This window comes from Schistocerca americana, chromosome 4 (assembly GCF_021461395.2).
Source record: "Schistocerca americana isolate TAMUIC-IGC-003095 chromosome 4, iqSchAmer2.1, whole genome shotgun sequence".
Classification (NCBI taxonomy): Eukaryota; Metazoa; Arthropoda; class Insecta; order Orthoptera; family Acrididae; genus Schistocerca; species Schistocerca americana.
The window spans coordinates 505,818,882-505,838,131 of NC_060122.1; the positions used below are offsets into that span (position 1 = coordinate 505,818,882).

General features: G+C 40.3%; 1 protein-coding gene across 2 annotated transcripts in view; it reads left to right on the forward strand.

Annotated features, from left to right (window-relative positions):
* The window catches only part of LOC124612388 (protein spire), an 808,827-nt gene extending 799,231 nt beyond the window's left edge, over positions 1-9,596 (forward strand). For both annotated transcript variants that reach the window (XM_047140565.1, XM_047140566.1), the window contains exons 13-14: positions 1,180-1,475; positions 7,503-9,596. In XM_047140565.1, coding sequence (XP_046996521.1) covers positions 1,180-1,475; positions 7,503-7,686 — 480 coding nt within the window. In that variant the 3' untranslated portion in view covers positions 7,687-9,596. The remainder of the gene's footprint in view (positions 1-1,179; positions 1,476-7,502) is intronic.
* The last annotated feature ends 9,654 nt before the right edge of the window (positions 9,597-19,250 follow it).

The following is a 19,250-nucleotide window of genomic DNA, read 5'->3' on the forward strand; positions in this document are numbered from 1 at the left end:
GAAAAATTCTTGAATTGCAGTTTCACATAAAATAATTTCAAGAATCCATCGTGATTACACATTATGTCCATATCGTGTGCATGTTTGTGTACTTGCTGCTCCGCAAATGAATCCTTATTCTCTGGATTAATTTATACACACACACACACACACACACACACACACACACACACACACATTCATCTTTGCTTGCCAATGCTTATAAAAGAAATTATGGGCCATTCACATCCACAGTACTAACTTCATTGTATGGAACTCCCAATAAATATTTTTTTTCTGAAAGTGTGTTATTTGTCTTGACAATCGTTAACTTAGATTTTAACAGTTCTTGTGACAATGCTCCACTTTGTTAATAACATAAAACAGCTCCTGGGAAAGCTCTTTCTCCAGATAGTGTTGGTAAACATGGTAAATATAATACTGAAATGTGACTTCCTGACAGATTGTTTACTTCCTTAAAGTTCAACGCTGTTGTCTGATCTTATATTTATTTGCATAGCCATACAGTGATATGTGGCCAGTGTCATTAATTTGAGTAGTTTTTGAAGCTATTGTACTCCAACTTTTTGTGGAGTTGCCTTTTGTAACAAGCCCTATAATTTTCTAATAATCTTTTACTCCATTGTAGATTACCTTTGTATAAACTCCTTAAAAGTAATGTTTTAGGTTGTTTCATAATTAACACTAGCTGTCCAATACAACTATTTCATAAAAGTCAAGTCAGTTTATGGATTACACATTTATTCAAAAGTCCTTTTTTGACACTTTTTTTTCCATGTCCCAGAGACTCCTCTTGGGATGACCGATGAATACAATGTAATGTAATTTTGGAGCTGTCAGTATTGTGTCCCAAGTTGTTCATGTGTTATCATGATGAACAACTGCCTGGTTGAATTCCCCTCACATACACATGATGGTATGTAAATTTTTTCTGGTAGTTGTCCATAATGATTATCGACCATATAACAAGTGCTAATAAATTCTGCCTATATCACACTGAATGTTCAGGAAGCATACAAAGTGTTGGTTAAAGATCAGAATGGACCTACAAGAAACCTTCAGAGGCACAAGAACATCATGAGACTACCCGATATGTCTGCATATCATGACTATGTTTCCATGTATTTTTGCTGCTTGTAATAATTACATTAATAAAATATGTTTCAACATCATTTCCAGATGAGGATACCAACTGAACATTTCTCCAGAGTACCTGTCTTTGCTTTGAGTCCGGGTCTGTCATCTCCAGAAGAGGAGACAAAGGAGTCATTTCCAAGGTCGTTGATGTCACGACTTATGGTTCCTGACACAGCAGCACGAAATAGCGTTGGGAGTGCACCATCCAGTCCACATCTTACAAGAGGCGAATCAATGTCTGCACCACCTTCTGCTATGAGCTCTAGCATGACGGGCAGCATAGAAGGACCACAGTCGTTACCTGCCATGAGTCCTGCATCTACAGCCAGTGAAAGGAGGTATAATTAAATCTTATTCATTTCCTAGGTGTCACCTGCCTGCTAAATATATCCCACACTGTACCTGTACAAATCTCTCCAATGCAGTATGTTGCTATGTGACTTCATACAATCCCAGTGCAACTCTGAAACTGAAGTAGCAGCTTATAATTTTACTTATCTTGGTCATCCCCTGTTTGGCATCCATAGTTCAACATCTTTTCCAGTTTAGAGAGAATTACATGATGTATTTATATGTTTCACTAAGAAATGCTGTTTTTTATTCTTAAATGTTCATAGATATAAATTATTTGACAGTATCATTGCAAACAGTATGATGGAAGGAAATTAAGTAGTAAAATAATAGAATGCATTTGTCTCCATGTGTAGCATGGATTTTGGAACTGTAACAAATTATTTAAGTACACAAGCAGGAGAATGTTAATGACATAGAAAGTATGTTCTCTGGTCTGTAGCACTTAGATCAATAAGTATGTGAACTTAATGTACAGTAGTTGATTTTCAAATGCTTACATTGCTTGGATGTATATAAAAGATCTCATAAAAAGAAAAGTGTTTCATGCTCAGCTAATTATAATTATTTAGTGGACAAAAAAAATCAGATTTCAACAAAAAGCATTTATTGGATAAATACTGTGAAACAATACAAAATAGGATGACAGCATGTGTGCAATCAGTAGTAGGTTAGAATTCTGAGAAAATGTGGTGCATCTGTGAAGGAAACCACATACAAGATGCTAGTGTAACCTATTTTAGAGTACTTTTTCAGTGTTAGGAGACCTTAACAATTAGGCTTGTAACAGATATTGACAGAATTGAGACACACACTGGTCAAATTGTAACTGATAAATATATTCCATACAACAATGTAACAAACTTCAAGGGAACTTAAAAAGAGAATGATTACATGGAAGGCAGCAATGTTTACACGAAACCCTAGTGTACAAAATTTAGAGAACTGGTTTTAGAAGTAGGCTGTACAATAACGATTGTTCCACCATTGTTTGCAGGAGAGCTTCTGTAGAGTTTGGAAGGTAGGAAACGAGGTACTGGCAGAACTGAAGCTGTGAGGACGGGATGTGAGTCATGCTTGGGTAGCTCAGTTGGTAGAGCACTTGCCCGCGAAAGGCAAAGGTCCCGAGTTCGAGTCTCGGTCCGGCACACAGTTTTAATCTACCAGGAATTTTCAAATCAGCACACACTCTGCTGCACACTGAAAATCTCGTTCTGGATTGTTTATATTGTTTAAAGATCATGAGAATAAGTGCCCATGGTACCAAGGCCATGGACATGGAGAATGTTAATGTACAGAGGGCAGCATCCACAGACAAATGCAAGAGGTATAGTGATGATTGGGCAGGAACCGTAAAAAGATGGTGGATGAAATGATTAGTGTCATAGATATAGGAAGTGAGTGTCTTTAAGACCTGTTGGAGATGAGGGTCATCAAAGACAGAGGATCTTTCTGTATGGTCATTATGACCAGCAACAAAAAAGGAAATTAGCACATTTTGGCTTGAAGTACTTTGGGAATGAGTAAGAGGTGGGTGTGGGAGGTTATGCTAGTGTGAGGGAGGCCAGAGGTCTGAGTGACCAATGTTACAGATCTAATGTTTGAGTAGCTGGTGGAGGTTGCATTGAACCCCAGGAATGGGACTGTATATGTCAGGTATGTAGGCACTGGTGTCAGTATGTTGATGGTCTCTCTCTCTCTCTCTCTCTCTCTCTCTCTCTCTCACACACACACACACACACACACACACACACACACACACACACACACAATTTATGATCAAAATGGTGGAAACCTTGTCTAAAAGTGTCCCCAACTTTTTGTGCTAAAACTGAAACAAGTGATAGTGGTGATGTGTTGGCAGAAGAGCCAACACCGTGTTGCTAGAGGAGGCCGAAATGCACGCGTTTAAGCTCGTGCAGACTGGCGTGAGGTCTGGAACAGTTAAAGGAGTTGAGTCTACTAAATAAAGTACATAGTTGCTTGAATACTTAACTTTAATCCATAATTGGAGAACATCGCTCATGTTGATACATTAATTACGATCTCAATATAAACTGGTAATGGCGCCTTGCTAGGTCGTAGCAAATGACGTAGCTGAAGGCTAAGCTAACTATTGTCTCGGCAAATGAGAGCGTATTTGTCAGTGTAGCATCACTAGCAATGTTGTCTGTACAACTAGGGTGAGTGCTAGGACGTCTCTCTAGACCTGCCGTGTGGCGGCACTCGGTCTGCAATCACTGACAGTGGCGACACGCGGGTCCGACGTATACTAACGGACTGCTGCCGATTTAAAGGATACCACCTAGCAAGTGTGGTGTCTGGCGGTGACACCACAAGTGGGTCAGAAACTGATATTAGGATAGGAGAATCAACGGTCAAAAAGGCATATTTATTATGTTATGGTCACACAACGCTTTCATCGCGTAAGAACAATGTAGTTCATAGTAATTGTTCAAAGCGATGACCACGAGTCTCGATGTATATGCGGTGTATACAGTTCTGCCACACTCTCACAAAGATCCCAGGTGTCTGTTGTACACTGAAACTGACAGTGAGTGATAAACAGCATAGACCCCTAACCACCAGACAGACATACTGTACATAACTTAGCTCATAGCATATGTGTCATGTGACAACGGCATCCAGTGCACCGGCATATTAACACCCCCCCCCCCCCCCCCCCACACACACACACACACACACACACACACACACACACACACACACACACCTCATCCCTACTACCAGTTGTCCATTGCATCACACAGCTGGCGATGTGTCCATCATGAGGTGTGTTACTGTGTATAATGCATGAGATGATAAGATGGAACATTACTTGCGATTAGGTTTGGCAGACATGCGTTTATGTGTGGTGCAGCAGGATGCAGTGCCTGTAAAGCATCACAGATGTACGGAGGATGTTTCCCCAACAGCCATCATCCTAAGTGGAAGAAGTTTATCTTCGTGGACACCAACTTATGAGAAACAAGATCATTTACACCACAGAGATCCAGCCAAAGTTTCCACCAAAGACATGTCGGAACAACCTTTGAGAAGATGGTATTGGATCATGTGACTGACAGTCCAGGAGTAAGCACCCACCAGCTTACCCATAGAATGCACACTTTGAATGATACAATGTGGAGAGTACTGGTGGAACATGTATTACATCCCTAACACAGAGCATGTGCAGGCATTGGGGTCAATGGACTTTAAGACTCTCGTTCACTTCCTTCAGTGGATTACCCACCTCAGTGCTTACAGTTTGTATTGTTCACAGGTGAGGCCTCATTCACCCATGATGGTGAATTAAACAGCCACAACAGCCATGTCTGAAATGAGGACAATGCCAATACCCATGCCACTCACATTGGTAGCTACCAGCAATGATTATCTGTCTACATATTGGAAGATAACCTAATAGGACCCCGTTTGCTGCCTCCCCATTTGACTGTTCCATTTTACCTGGTGTTCTTGTGAGGTGTGCTGCCACAGTTCTTGGAGAATGTACACGTTGATGTCTGTGGAAGGATATGGTTTCAACATGACAGTGCACCAGCCCACTTCGATGTTAATGCCTACAAGGACCTGAGCAACATGTACAGTCATTGTTGGGTTGAAAGCACATGTCTCATGGCCAGCATGATCACCAGATCTCTCACCTTTGGACATTTTCTTCTAGACTTACATCAAGAATTTGGTATACAGTGGAGCAAAACTTCATGTACCTTTGCCATGCATGCATGTATGCATGCATTGAGACTGGCAGTCATGACTTTGAGCATTTACTGAGAGCTATGTTGTTGTTATATGGTGTGTGCTGTGTACGTCCATAATGCAATTAATATGCATTTCCAACCATTGGTTCCCTTTCTCAATATAATCAGTTGTCGACTCGCCATCAATTTGACTCAAAAGATTTTAGACACCCTGTATAGGAAGAAAGATAAGATCAAGTGTGACTTTATGGTCATGAATAGCAGTTCATTCCATAACAGTGATTTTTGACTCGGTGAGAACAGATTGAGGAAAGGAAGGTGATGCCAGATTGGAAGTGAGGGTTCCCTAGAAGATTAGTGTCAGGATGGAAGGGGTGAAGAACTGTTGTTCCATGGAGGTTGCAATTGTTTGAGTTGATGTTCTTCAGTTCGATATTGGTAAGAATATGATGGGTACTTCAATGCTTCCGTTAAAGGGAATGAATGAAGGAAACCTGGTCCTTCACTAATCCTCCATGACTAAACTTGTGCTTGGGGCTACAGATAATGATGTTGAGAGTAGAGTATTGAGTTTCTGAATGGGTCAGGTGTTTGGTAAGTTGGTTAATGAACATGTTGAGAGGCACTGCCTTCCTGATCTACCCTGCCGCATGTATTCCCAGAAACTTCATTCACCCCAATGTCCACCCCACACATGCAATAAAACACACTGCTTCTAAACACCCTCTGTATACCATTTTCCATCCTCATTTAGTTATTAGCACTGAACATCACCTGTCTCCTCCACTGTGCTCCCTCCCTGTCCAATCCTTGCTCCATACATTATACACCCTCCCAGTTGACACACACATTTATGCTCACCCTGTTCATGTCAAACTGACAACTTTTGGATAGTCAGTGTCTCTGTTTCTCGGGGTGGGTGTATCATGATGTTTATGTTAGTGAGTATAAGCTCGAAAGCTAGTGAAGTCTGGGCGTTCAGAATTGTCTGTGACACATTTCACAGTCAACTACAGGTGACCAGTTGCCTTTTTAAATTTTTTTTTCCTTCCTAGATTTCCATTATTGTAAATTCTTATTTATATTTTTAGACAAGAAGGTTATCCCATCATCTCACTGGTATCAAGCCCAACACCTCCTTTCTAATCCTCTTCGCCAGCCACATTCTAACCCAAAACTCTATTTTTCCTTCAAAGGAAGATTTCCTATCCACCAAACAACTTAAGCCATTTGTGGTTTGGCAATGACAGCCTCTACTCTTTTCTCCAGAAATCTAAAATTTACTACCAAATTTGCTTCAATTGGTCCTTCTCAACTCCTCAAATGACTTCATGAAAACTGCAATTAATAGCAATCACACCAACCACTATTACATTTAGACAGCTGTCACTAGTTTAACATCAAAAAGTCCTTTCCATACATCTGCAATAGGCAGCAGGAGTTATGTAGAAATAGCTTTACAAACAATATGCTGCACATCTAATCCAGAGACAGATTTCCCACACTATCTTTCCTATGACATCAACCAATCCATCACTACTTTGGACCAGTCACTGACCAATATTTCTCTTATCACTCAGGCTTTGAAATACTAAAACAAAACCTTCACCAAGGCTTTGACTGCGTCTTGTCATGTCTGGAGAGGAGATCAATCCAATCCAATCCAATTGCTCTCATTTCTGCATCATGTAGAACAAAAGATAGGAATGTATAGTGTGAAAGAAGCTGCAATTGCAATTACTATGAAGTGTCTATGTGGAAAATTTAAATAACCAACTGTCTACCCAGAAAAACAACTTGAGCACCCAGTTTCTAAACATGCTGGAAACTACTACCCTAAAAATACAATAGTTATGCCAATACCATAGTCATGAGTGGGGTGCAGGTTAATGATTTCCAAATCATCCTCCTACTAACTTTCTCTGCGAGACATTTGATTCCTTTCACTTATTAAAATATCCTGCCCTATTATGCCATAATTTCAGTCTGGATTTGGCTTATTCCCTGTGACACAGGCTGTTGTGTATTAAATTATATGAACAAGTCCCCGCAGATTGATATCATTCAAAAAAATTGTTCATCTTTGAGACTTACGAGATCATGTTGCTCAAAATATATATCTAGCAGCAACACAAGTCATTTAACTTTTGAGTGTTCCAATGGCCTGAGGATTTGCACCATATAAATAGATGTTTGTTGTGCTGTTACGTTTAGTTCTTTTGAATTATTTTCACATTCAGGAATAGTTCTCGTTAAAATTTCATTTTTCAAATGTAACAATTTATGTTACAGGAGTATGTTGAGCCGATCAAAAACACTTGGGCGACCTGAAACCAAGAAAGATAAGCTGAAGGGCCTCCAGATGACAGTCTGTCATGACTGCAAGACAATGGTCATACAGATTATTAAATCATCACGCACAAGTCGCAATAATGCCATTAGACACCTTACATTAAACCTTTCTCCTGTATACTGAAATGTTAAAGATGTGTAAAAGTTGTAAATATCCTAGATGAATAAAGATGTCTGTACCTGCACTTGACCTGTTAAACCCAGGGTAATATTGTGTTGTTAAAGACTTTGTAACTGGAGCCCAGCTATTCTATATCATCCCAGCCATCAAATGTATATTGCTGTTTCTTTACATAAATAACAAAATGAAGGCTGACAACTAAATGAAGGTGCTGTGCAACCCCATGTAAATAATTCTGTACGATAATTTAAAACTGTAATCATTTTCATTTTCTCTCATTTCTTTATTTATTTCTGTAATTTTTTTTTGTCTGTCGCACATAAATGTGTAAAACTGCATCCCTCAACATTTTGTTGAGTGAATTATGGAAGTGTTACAAAGCATCTGAGTCATAAAAAAGATTGCATAATTTGCTGAGTTGTCTTACATGGTTTAATATTTTGTTCTGTCATGTTACTGAAACCTAAGACAGGCATAACATGTCTGTTGTTCTGACAGTGTGTGTCATTCTTGGTCCTCACTTAAGGAGTTTCATGAAAATTTTGAATCTCTGGAATGTGAGAATGAGGTTAAAAATTTCAGGGTCATTCACAAAATTAAATTTTCCACACAGTGACTGCAGTTATAGTATCAGTGATACATTGCTCTGAATCTCAGAGAAAGGAAGATCTGAGATTTGAGTTTCATTAACGTTCATGAAATGATTTGTAAATAAGGCATGGAAAAGTGATGACTGTAAGAAATGAATGTATCTTTTCATCTTGTTGAAAAATCTGTAGAAGTTAGGTCTGTGTCAGACTGGTTCTTTCTATAGTTGTTAGTGGTGAAATAGTTCTGGTGATCATTCCTAAAAATATATGTCTAGAGTAATGTGATACTAATATTTATTTAAGACCTAATGAATGATCTAATTTGATAATATGCTGTAGATACAATGTGTGAAAGCATAATATAGTAGTTGTATCAAACAAACTGTTGGGAATAGGAGATAATTGTTGAAGAGTACACAATCAAGTGCACAGCTTTTTTATTTTAAGAAAAATCCTGTAAATCTCCTACAATGGCCTTCACATATAAGCTAGTTACACATTGTTTAGATAAAAGGAAAAGCTGTGAAAATGTAGTACTTACAAACACCCTCCTACACGAGATATTGTGCAACAGAGAGATTCAGGCACTTTGCTTTACCATATAATTTAATACTGCATATAGTTTGTTACAGCTTGATCTGAATCCTGTTTGTATAATTTTTCATAGAACGTTTGTTTGTGCCATTCAAAAGTACAGTAAACTTGGATACAACCAGAAATGTTGAATAATTTTTTAGAAACCCACAGTATTTTTGTATAAATAGTGTTATTACATTGGGATTTACGTTATGTATGAGATTCTCCACACTTCAAAATTGTATAAACTGTCTTCATACAGGAGTCCAGAAAAACATAGGCAGCACAGCAAGGAGAAAGTAAGTGATGACTAAAAAATCAAAATTGTCAGCATAGACAATAATGAAGAGATGAGTATTTTAAATGTGAAGGATGATAAAAATAGGATCGCTATATTTTAATTAACAAATGTTATTTTTATACCTGAATTGTTGTATAATTATTTGCACTCTGTTGTCATTTAAATTGTTGAAATGGTTGTCACATTATTTTAAAACAATTTCCACATGAATATGATCTGCCTTTTAGATGTGATTCTCATCCTTCACCTTCACTTTCATAAGTCATACCCTTGATAGGAGTGAGTGTGGAAGGAACACACATTCGTAGTTCACAACAGTATATGCCTCATATTTGTACATACGTGTGTGTACGGTTTTCTTCTACTGTAATGAATATGCTCATTTCCTGTCCTGCACATTGTTATTAAAACTGTGTTCCCTTCAATAAAAAGATTGAGTTTTTTAATTGAATGATCACATGATTTTCCATATCCATTCTGATATTTTTTTAAATAAGCCATAAATAATTAAGTAAACAACAATGTTCACATTCTTTTCAAGGTGGTGCACAAGAAGCCAGCATATTTCTAAATTTAAACAACAGAAGGAGTAAAAGTACGCCAAAGTTTACAGTTGAGGTGTTGAGCTGTCAACAGGAACATAACCTAGGTGTAAATGTTTATTAATTATTTATATGCCTCTGAGTTGCTCAAGACCTCAGCTGTACAATGAGTCCAAGAAAGATACTGTTTTCACAAAGTGTGCACAGAATCAGCCAAGTGAAAAATGTGTGCAATACGTACGTTTACTCATATATAAAAGCCAATTTCGGAATTTCCCTTTGTGAGACAATGTACAAGAAGCGTGTTCCAATTCAAAGTTCTAGATTCGCTTACATTACTGATCACATTGCTTCTGCATCATGTTTCATTGATTGTATCAATATCTGTTTGTATTGGAATATATTGTGAAATTTCAAGCATTTAAGAGTGCTGCAATAAACTGGTACTGTTATCGTCAATTGTAGGCTTAAAGTTGTTGGAGCTCCTATTAAATTTTTGAGAAAAGGAGGCCTAACCTTGTCAATTTCGTTGTGCAGTTACTTCAGAAACAGGTTATTTTTGAGAGTTTTTGGATGCTTAAAAAAGAAACTATATTTTCATAAGTTACTGGAACGAGTGTTTTGGACAAGTAATTTATTTTTTTAGCAGGACAGTGTTTGTTGTTTGCAGTCCTGCCAAGAATATATCACCTCATAAATTTCATTGGACATCAGTGCAAATAAATGTTTGTTTTTGAGAATTTTCAGAAGCTACCATTTTCCTTTGCATAATTCACAAGCACTTTGTAGTCAATCAGCGTTTGTGATTTAGCTACTGTAGCAGATTTTCTAACTAACATATTTTGTTATGTCTAGTTTTCCATTAAGAGGAGTTGCCTTAATATATTATCTACATTTATCATAAATTAACTCTGTTTTCGAATTTGCAATCAACTGTAACTAACCCCAAAATATTTTAGAAAGCTAGTAATTTCTACCACAGGTTCTCGTGTTCCCTTGATAGAAATTTCATTTTGTGTATTTGCTTTAGTTCTTATTGGGAATTAAGAATGTCTTAGCTCAACAGATTAAAAGATAATAAGCAGGCTTAATTTAAAGTTCTTTGTTCACTGCCTTGTAATACGTTGTACCAGCCAAAATGCAGCCCCACTATGAATGTTGTTCTCAAACACAGGGTGAATTGGTTGATATTTGTAAGCAGCTGGAAATCGCCAAGACTACTGTCAGACGATTGGCAGCTGCTGCAAATCTTTGTGTTGAAAGAGCTTCCAAGAGTCATGCTGGTACCTCAAGTATTATCCTCTCCTGTGGATCCTGCCTCTTCTGCAGAAAGTACAGGATCTGTCATTACCCGTCAACTTGACTGTGAGTGGCATGTCACTCGTCGATCTAGGTGTCCTGTACAGGGTAGACGGGGAGCAGGGAGGACACGGAGTTGTACCAATTCCTCTAACCAACAAGTTTGAGGTGCTCTCTCTCTCTCTCTCTCTCTCTCTCTCTCTGTCTCTCTCTCTCTCTCTCTCTCTCTCTCTCTCTCTCATTGGGACACATTTCATCTGTTTTGGGGAACCCCGTTTTGTCTGGTGTCAATAGAAGGTAAAGGCAAAAGGATAGGGCTCAGCAGTTCAGATATACAGCGAATGATGATACCCGTTAGGGAAATGGTAGCAAGGGACAGGGAAGGACATCAGATGGACTCATTGTGTATGCCTGGGGGTCTCATTCAAAATGTTGACAAGGCTATTCCGGCAGCCATTGAGGCAACAGGCTGCAACCAACTGGAGACTGTGGCGCACGTCGGAACAATTGATACCTGTTGTCTGGGCTCCGAAGTCATTCTTGGGTCATTCCAGCAACTGGCAGAGAAGGTTGAGAAGACCAGCCTTGCGCATGTAGTTTCAACGAAACTCACAATTCACAGCATTGCCCCCAGAACTGATTGTGGCCCTTTGGTTCTGAGTCATGTGGAAGGACCAAACCAGAGGCTTCAAAGGTTCTGTGACAAGGTAGGCAGTGACTTCATGAACTTGCGCCATAGGCTTGTGAACTGTAGGGTCCCCCTACACGGGTCAGGTGTGCACTACACATCAGAGGCTGATACTCATGTAGCTGACTCTGTGGGGTGCACACAAGGGATTCTTAGATTAGGTGACTCTCCATCCAATCCAGGTAACGACAGCTGTAGGAAATCCAGAAGATTGAAAGAAATGCATTCCACAGCTGAACTTATCAAAATCCTGATGGTAAACTGCCAAAGCATTTGCAGCACACATGAAAAGCAGTGAAGCTCACATAATAAGTAGGTACAGAAAGCTAGATGAAATCTGAAATTGATAACTAAGATTTTTGGGGAAAATTTAAATGTATGTTGAAAGGATAGGCAAAAGGAAAATGGGGTCGCGTAATTGTCACAGTAAACAAGAAACTCAAATTCATTGATAGAAATTGAAGCTGCATGTGAGACTGTTTTGGCAAGACTCAGTATCAGGCGTGGGCATAAAATGATAATTAGATCCTTCTACTGCCCACCAGACTTGCCACCCAACACAACTGAAATCATCCTTTTGGGTTGTCGGGTGTTCTGCTGGATATCAGCATCATTCTTGCATGGTATTTCAGTATCGTGCCTCATAACCTTCATCAGGTGCGACCTCAGACTGCTCCTCGAGTGAATCTGGTTGGTCCAGTATTTATGTCTGTGGCCTTCCCCCTCCACTGGCAGTTGCAGGCATCCCTCTGCAGTCCACACCCGCTCGCTGCAACCTGCTGGAGTGCTGCCGTTCAGTTTTCCGTTTGCTGCAGTTCTGGGCATTCCATCTTCGGCCTGGTGCATTTGGAGTTCTGTCTGGGTTGCCAGGCGTTCTCCCTGCAGTCCTGTCCTGCTCACCGTGATCTTCTGGAGCATCACTGTTCTGTTTTCAGTCCGCTGCAGTTCTGGGTATTCCTGCTGTGGCCTACGCCTGTCAGACCCGCTTCCGGATGTTCCATCTTCGGTCTGGAGAGCCTGGCCCTCTTGTCTTGGGATCGTTTTTTATATCCACGCCTTCAGTTCTTCTATTCATGGAGTGCTGCAGCTGTCCCCGTTGCTCCTTTAAGAATTCCAGAGCAGGATCCCAGGCTCTGTTTAGCTGGTATCCCATGTCGCGGTTCATGAGATTGTCGGTTACTTTTATCTCTACTGATTCCCTTATAACACTGTCCCAAAATCTGGGTGTCTGTGCTAGAATCTTGGTTTTATCATAATTCATGGCATGATCTAGTTCTAGACAGTGTTCAGCAATGGCTGATTTTGTCACCTGTCTTAATTGGGTGTGTCTTTGGCATCAGAGCCTGGGATCCTACTCTGGAATTGTTAAAGGAGCAACAGGGACAGCTGCAGCACTCCATGAATAGAAGAACTGAAGACACGGATATAAAAAAAGATCCCCAGACAGAGTGCCAGGCTCTCCGGACTGAAGATGGAACGTCCAGGAGCGGGTCTGATGGGCGCAGACCACAGACGGAACACCAAAAGCGAAACAGCGACACTCCAGAAGATTGCAGTGATTGGGAGAGGACTGCAGGGAGAATACCTCGCAACCTGGACAGAACTCCAAACGTACCAGGCCGAAGATGGAACACCCAGGAGTGGCTGTGGTGCGTGTGGACCACAGAGAGAATGCCCAGAACCGCAGTGGACGGAAAATGGAACGGCAGCGCTCCAGCAGGTCGCAGCGAGCAGGTGCGGACTGCAGAGGGAACACCTACAACTGCCAGTGGAGGGGGAAGGCCACAGACATGAATACTGGACCAGGTCCACTCGAGGAGCAGTCTCAGTTCACACTTGATGAAGGTTACAAGCTACATTACTGAAATATTGTGCAAGAACAATGCTGATATCTGGCAGAACACCTGACAACCCAAGCTGTCATTAGATTGCCAGGAAAGCCTGAAGAATTACACAACTGAAAACATTAGAGAAAACCTCGGTTCACTTGTATGAAAGTTCCTCAGTCATACTGTAATCACTGGTGGAGACTTTAATCATCCAACAATTAACTGGGACAATTGTAGTTTTGTTAGTGATGGGTGACAAGACATGCAGTGAAACTTCACTAAATGCCTTCTCAGAAAACTACATATAGCAGATAGGCAGGAACCCCTACTCATGATGGAAATTTGTTGGATCTAAGGACAACAAATAGACCTGACCACCTTGACGATGTCTTCAATGAAACTGGTATTAGTGACTATGATCCAATTATGGCAACAGTGATTACCAAAGTACAGAGGACAACTAAACAAAAAGCAGAAAGATGTGTATGTTCATACACTAGACAGAAAAGCAGTAATGTCTTACCTCAGTGAGGAAATTGAAACTTTCAACACAGGTCAAGAGCATGTAGAGGAACTCTGGCTCAAGTTAAAGACTATGCACTGGATAGCTAAGCACCCCCACATAACGGTCCGTAATGGGAGGGAACCTCTGTGACATACAGTCACTGCAAAGAAACTTATAAGGAAACAAAGATTACTGCACAATAGGTGTAAAACAAAGCGTACGGCTATAGATAGAGAGATGCTGAATGAATGGTGCTTGGCTGTCAACAGAGCAATGTGTGATGCCTTCAGTGACTACTGTAGCAGAATATTGTCAAATGACATTTCACAAAATCCAAAGTAATTCTGGTCACATGTAAAGGCTGGTAGTGGCACTGAAGTTAGAGCCTAGTCCCTAGCAGATGAGACAGGAACTGAATTAAGGGTAGCAAAGCAAAAAACCTGTTTTCAAATGTTCCTTTACAAAGGAAAACTGAGGAGAAGTGCCCCATTTTAATCATTGTACCACTGAAAAGGTTAATTTAAATATGTATTGTGTCAGTGGTGTTGAGAAACAGCTGAAATTGTTAAAGTTGAACAAAGCTCCAGGGCCTGATGGAATTCCTGTCAGATTCTGTACTGAATTTGCAGCTGAGTTAGCCCTTCTTCTAACTAAAATTTATCATAGATCCCTTGAACGAAAACCCATGCCCAGTTCTTGGAAAAAAGGCATAGGTCAGAACAGTCTACAAGAAGGATAGTGAAAGTGGTTCATAAAACCACTGTCCAATATCCTTGACATAAATTTGTTGTAGATTCTTAGAACATATTCTGAGCTCAAACATGAGGTATCTCAAACACAATGATGTCAACATTAACCAGCATGGATTTCAAAAACAATGATCATGTGGAACCCAACTTGCAATTTTCTCGCATGACATACTGAAAGCTTTGGATCAAGGCAATGAGGTAGATGCAGTATTTCTTGATTTCCAAAAAGCATTTGACTCAGTACCATGCCTACACTTATTGTCTATAGTAGTCTCATATGGCATATCAAGTGAAATTTGTGGCTAGACTGAGGACTTTTTGGTAGGGAGGACACAGCATGATATCTTGGATGGAGAATCATCAGCAGATGTAGAAGCAACTTCAGGTGTGCACCAAGGAAATGTATTGGGACCCTTACTGTAAATGTTGTATTACCTTGCAGACAATATTAACAGTAAAATCAGGCTTTTTGCAAATGATGCAGTTATCTTTCATTAAGTACTATCTGAGAGAAATTGCATAAATATTCAATCCGATCTTGATAAGATTTCAACTTGGTGCGGAGATTGGCAACTTGTTGTAACTGTTCATAAATGTAAAATTTTGCTCTTCGTAAAACAAAGAAATGTACTACCCTATGAGTATAATATCAATGAGTCACTGTTGGAATCAGCTAACTCATACAAGTGCCTGGGTGTAGCACTTTGTAGGAGTCTGAAATGGAATGATCACATAGGTTCAGTCATGTGTAAAGCAGATGGTAAACTTCGGTTGATTGGTAGAATACTAGGGAAGTGCAATGAATCTACAAAGGAGATTGCTTACAAATTTCCCATGCAACTGGTTCTAGAATACTGCTCAAGTGTGTGTGGGACCTGTACTGGATGGAACTAACAGGGTATATTGAACATATACAGAGAAGGGCAACATGAATGGTCCCAGGTTTTTTTTTACTTCATGGGAGAGAGTCAGATGTTGAAGGAACTAAAATGGCAGACTCTTGAGGACACGTTAGCTATTCTGAGAAATTTGTTAACAAAGTTTCAAGAACTGGCTTTAAATGGGGACTCTAAGAACGTACTATCTTCTATGTATTGTTCACATAGAGATCATGAGAATAAGATCAGAATAATTACTGTGTGCATAGCGGCATTCAATCAATCATTCTTGCTGCACTCCGTACACGAATGGAATGGGAATAAATCCTGATAACTGGTACAATGGGATGTACCCTTTGCCACACACCTCATGGTGGTCTGCAGAATGTAGATGCAGATGCACTCATGCTCATAAATTAAGGATAATGCTGATACATGGAGAAACAATGCTCTGGTGGGCAGTTTGCGGGTTTAAATCACCTCCGGGTATGACCATGTGGTGCATTTCACCTGCAGTAGTTGCAAGGTGGTGCTGGCAGCAGTCCACATATGCAGAGGTGTGTAGGTGCATGTCAGAGTACGGTGCACCGAGTAAGTGTGCAGATATTTTCAAACGTGCTAATGGTGACTGTGTTGAAAATGGCTCAAAGAACACATATTGATGACGTTACGAGGGGTAGAAAACTAGGAAGACTGGAGGCTGGTCAAACACAGCAGGTCATAGCACGGGCCCTCCGTGTGCCTCAAAGTGTGATCTCAATATTATGGAAATGATTCTAGTAGACAGGAAAAGTGTACAGGTACTATAGTACGGGACGTCCACAGTGTACAACACCACAACGATATCTCGCCATCAGTGCCCGCAGACGACCATGGAGTACTGCAGGTAGCCTTGCTTAGGACTGGAACAGTTGTCTCTAGATACACAGTCTACAGACGACTGAACAGACATGGTTTATTCGTCCGGAGACCTGCAAGGTTCATTCCACTGACCCCTGGTCACAGGAGAGCCTGTAAAGCCTGGTGTCAAGAACACAGTACATATTCATTTGAACAGTGGTCCCAGGTTATATTCACGGACGAGTCCAGGTATAGTCTGAACAGGGATTCTCGCCAGATTTTCATCTGGTGTGAACCAGATACCAACCCATTAATGTCCTTGAAAGGAACCTGTATGGAGGTCGTATAGTGTGTGTGTGTGTGTGTGTGTGTGTGTGTTGGTGGGGATGGGATTATGATTGGTGCATGTACACCCCTGCATGTCTTTGACAGAGGAACTGTAACAGGTCGGGTGTATCAGGACATCATTTTGCACCAGTATGTCCACTTTTCAGGGGTGCAGTGGGTCCCACCTTCCTCCAGATGGATGATAACACACGGCCCCACTGAGCTGCCAGCGTGGAGGAGTACCCAGGCGAATGGAGTGGCCTGCCTGTTCTCCAGACCTAAACCCCGTCGAGCACGTCTGGGATGCTCTTGGTCGGTGTATTGCTGTATGTCTTCAAACCCCTAAGACACTTCAGGAGCCCTGAAAGGCACTGGTGAAAGGATGGATGGCTATACCCCAGCAGCTGCTCAACCACCTGATCCAGAGTATGTCAACTCATAGTGTGGCCTGTGTACACGTGCATCATGATCATACCCCATATTGATGTCGGGATACACGCGCAGGAAACATTGGTGTTTTGTAGCACGTGTTTCGGGATGGTTTTCTCAAATTATCACCAATACCCTGGACTTACAGATCTGTGTTGTGTGTGTTCCGTATGTGCCTATGCTATTAGTGCTAGTTTTGTGTAGTGCCACACTGTGTGGCACCACATTCTGCAATTATCTTTAATTTACGAGCATGAGTATAGAAAAGAGAATTCAGTCAGAATAAATAGTTATTTTATTTTGTTCTACCCCTCAATTTCAGTTTTGCACTTTGATCAACAGCATGTGGATTAGAACATCCTTAATCTAGTGATGTGTATTTTGTACATACATGTGCACAGTCAGTAGTACGTGCATATAGTTCATACTGAAATTATAACTGTTTGCGATAATGACACTATCTTTCTTGGAATTTGTTGGGGCCTTGGTGCCCAATTAAGGAAATGGATCTGAGGTGAGTCATTACATTGTTTGTATTCCAATCATGAATTAAGGCATAATACATACACATAATTAATTACTTGCAGCATAAAACTCAGCAATTACTTTATGTAATAACAAAACAACTTCAATAAATGTAGACCAATGCACTCAGAATGTAGAGCTTGACGCTACAATGAGATGTGGCACTATTAAAACTGTGTTTTGTTGCCATGGAAACATTGTTCTCGCATCTCCAGTAAGTAGCATAATTAAGTGGCGGATTTTTATCTACCTATCAAATTCAGTTTACTGAAATGCTATGGACAGCATTAAACTTGCATTGTGATGAGTAATCACACTACACTTTTTTTCACTGATCTGGTCAGCCAGTAAGCATGGAACTCCTAGACAGTTTGCACCAAAGATTAAAAAGTGCACCAGCATCATCATCTGGTAAGTGTGTACTCTGTTGTGTAATGGTGAATAATCCTGCAAGACATGCAATTTATGATCAGTACTGAAGGAAATGTTTACTACAGTTACTAAAAACAAATATATACAATTACTTCAGATTTAAAACAGTGTTTCAAAAGAAAGAAAATACCAATACCTTGTTAATTACAGCTCTACCCCACTTAATCAGAACAAGCACACAAGGGCCATCCTGAATGTAAAGCATGTTTTGCTATACCAAGATATTCTTTAATAATAATATGGAAACTGAATTACATGTTTTCAGACTTACTTTGCCTACTTTTACATGTAGTCACCTTTGACATTAAGGCACCAGTTTGTGTATATCCTCTATATAATCTGTGGCCACCTGCCTATTTAATCACATCATGACATTGTCCATCAGGTCTTCATGATTTATGAAGAATTTACCAGCATGGTGTTTCTTCAGTTTTGTGAAACTGAAGATGTCCAACAGATGTAAAACAGAGACTGTAGAGGGGGTGCTCAAAGACACCACACCAGAATTTCTCAAGCAGCAAGGCTTGTGGCTACTGGGAAGTATGCTGGTGTGCTGTGTACTGTCATGCAATAGAAAAACTCCACATCAGAGCTTGCCTTTTTGGTGCTTTTGGATAACCCAATAAAGATGTTAATGTGTAGCACAGTGTGCGTCACTATTGACTGTTTTGTTTCAGGACATTAAGTTGATGAGTAGGACCCCTTCAATGTCCTAGTATATAGAAGAAACCACCAGTTTTTGAGTTAATGCAGTTTGTCTGAATTTGGATGGCTTCTGTGGTGACTGAGGATGACATCACTCTGTGGACTGTCACTTCATTGTGGGAGTTCTAAGAGAAACCCATGGTTCGTTTCCTATCACAATCTGGTGAATGAATATGTTACCAACCCTCCCATAATGCTCCAAGTATGCTAGCGCAGCACTCATTTTCACAGATTTCTGGTCATGTGTGACACCCTAATTGCCTAGTGACAATTTCACGCACAGGTAAAGGAGGCACTTCCTGACACTGTTCATGCATGTGTGTACACAACCGTGAAGCATCAGTTCACTCAA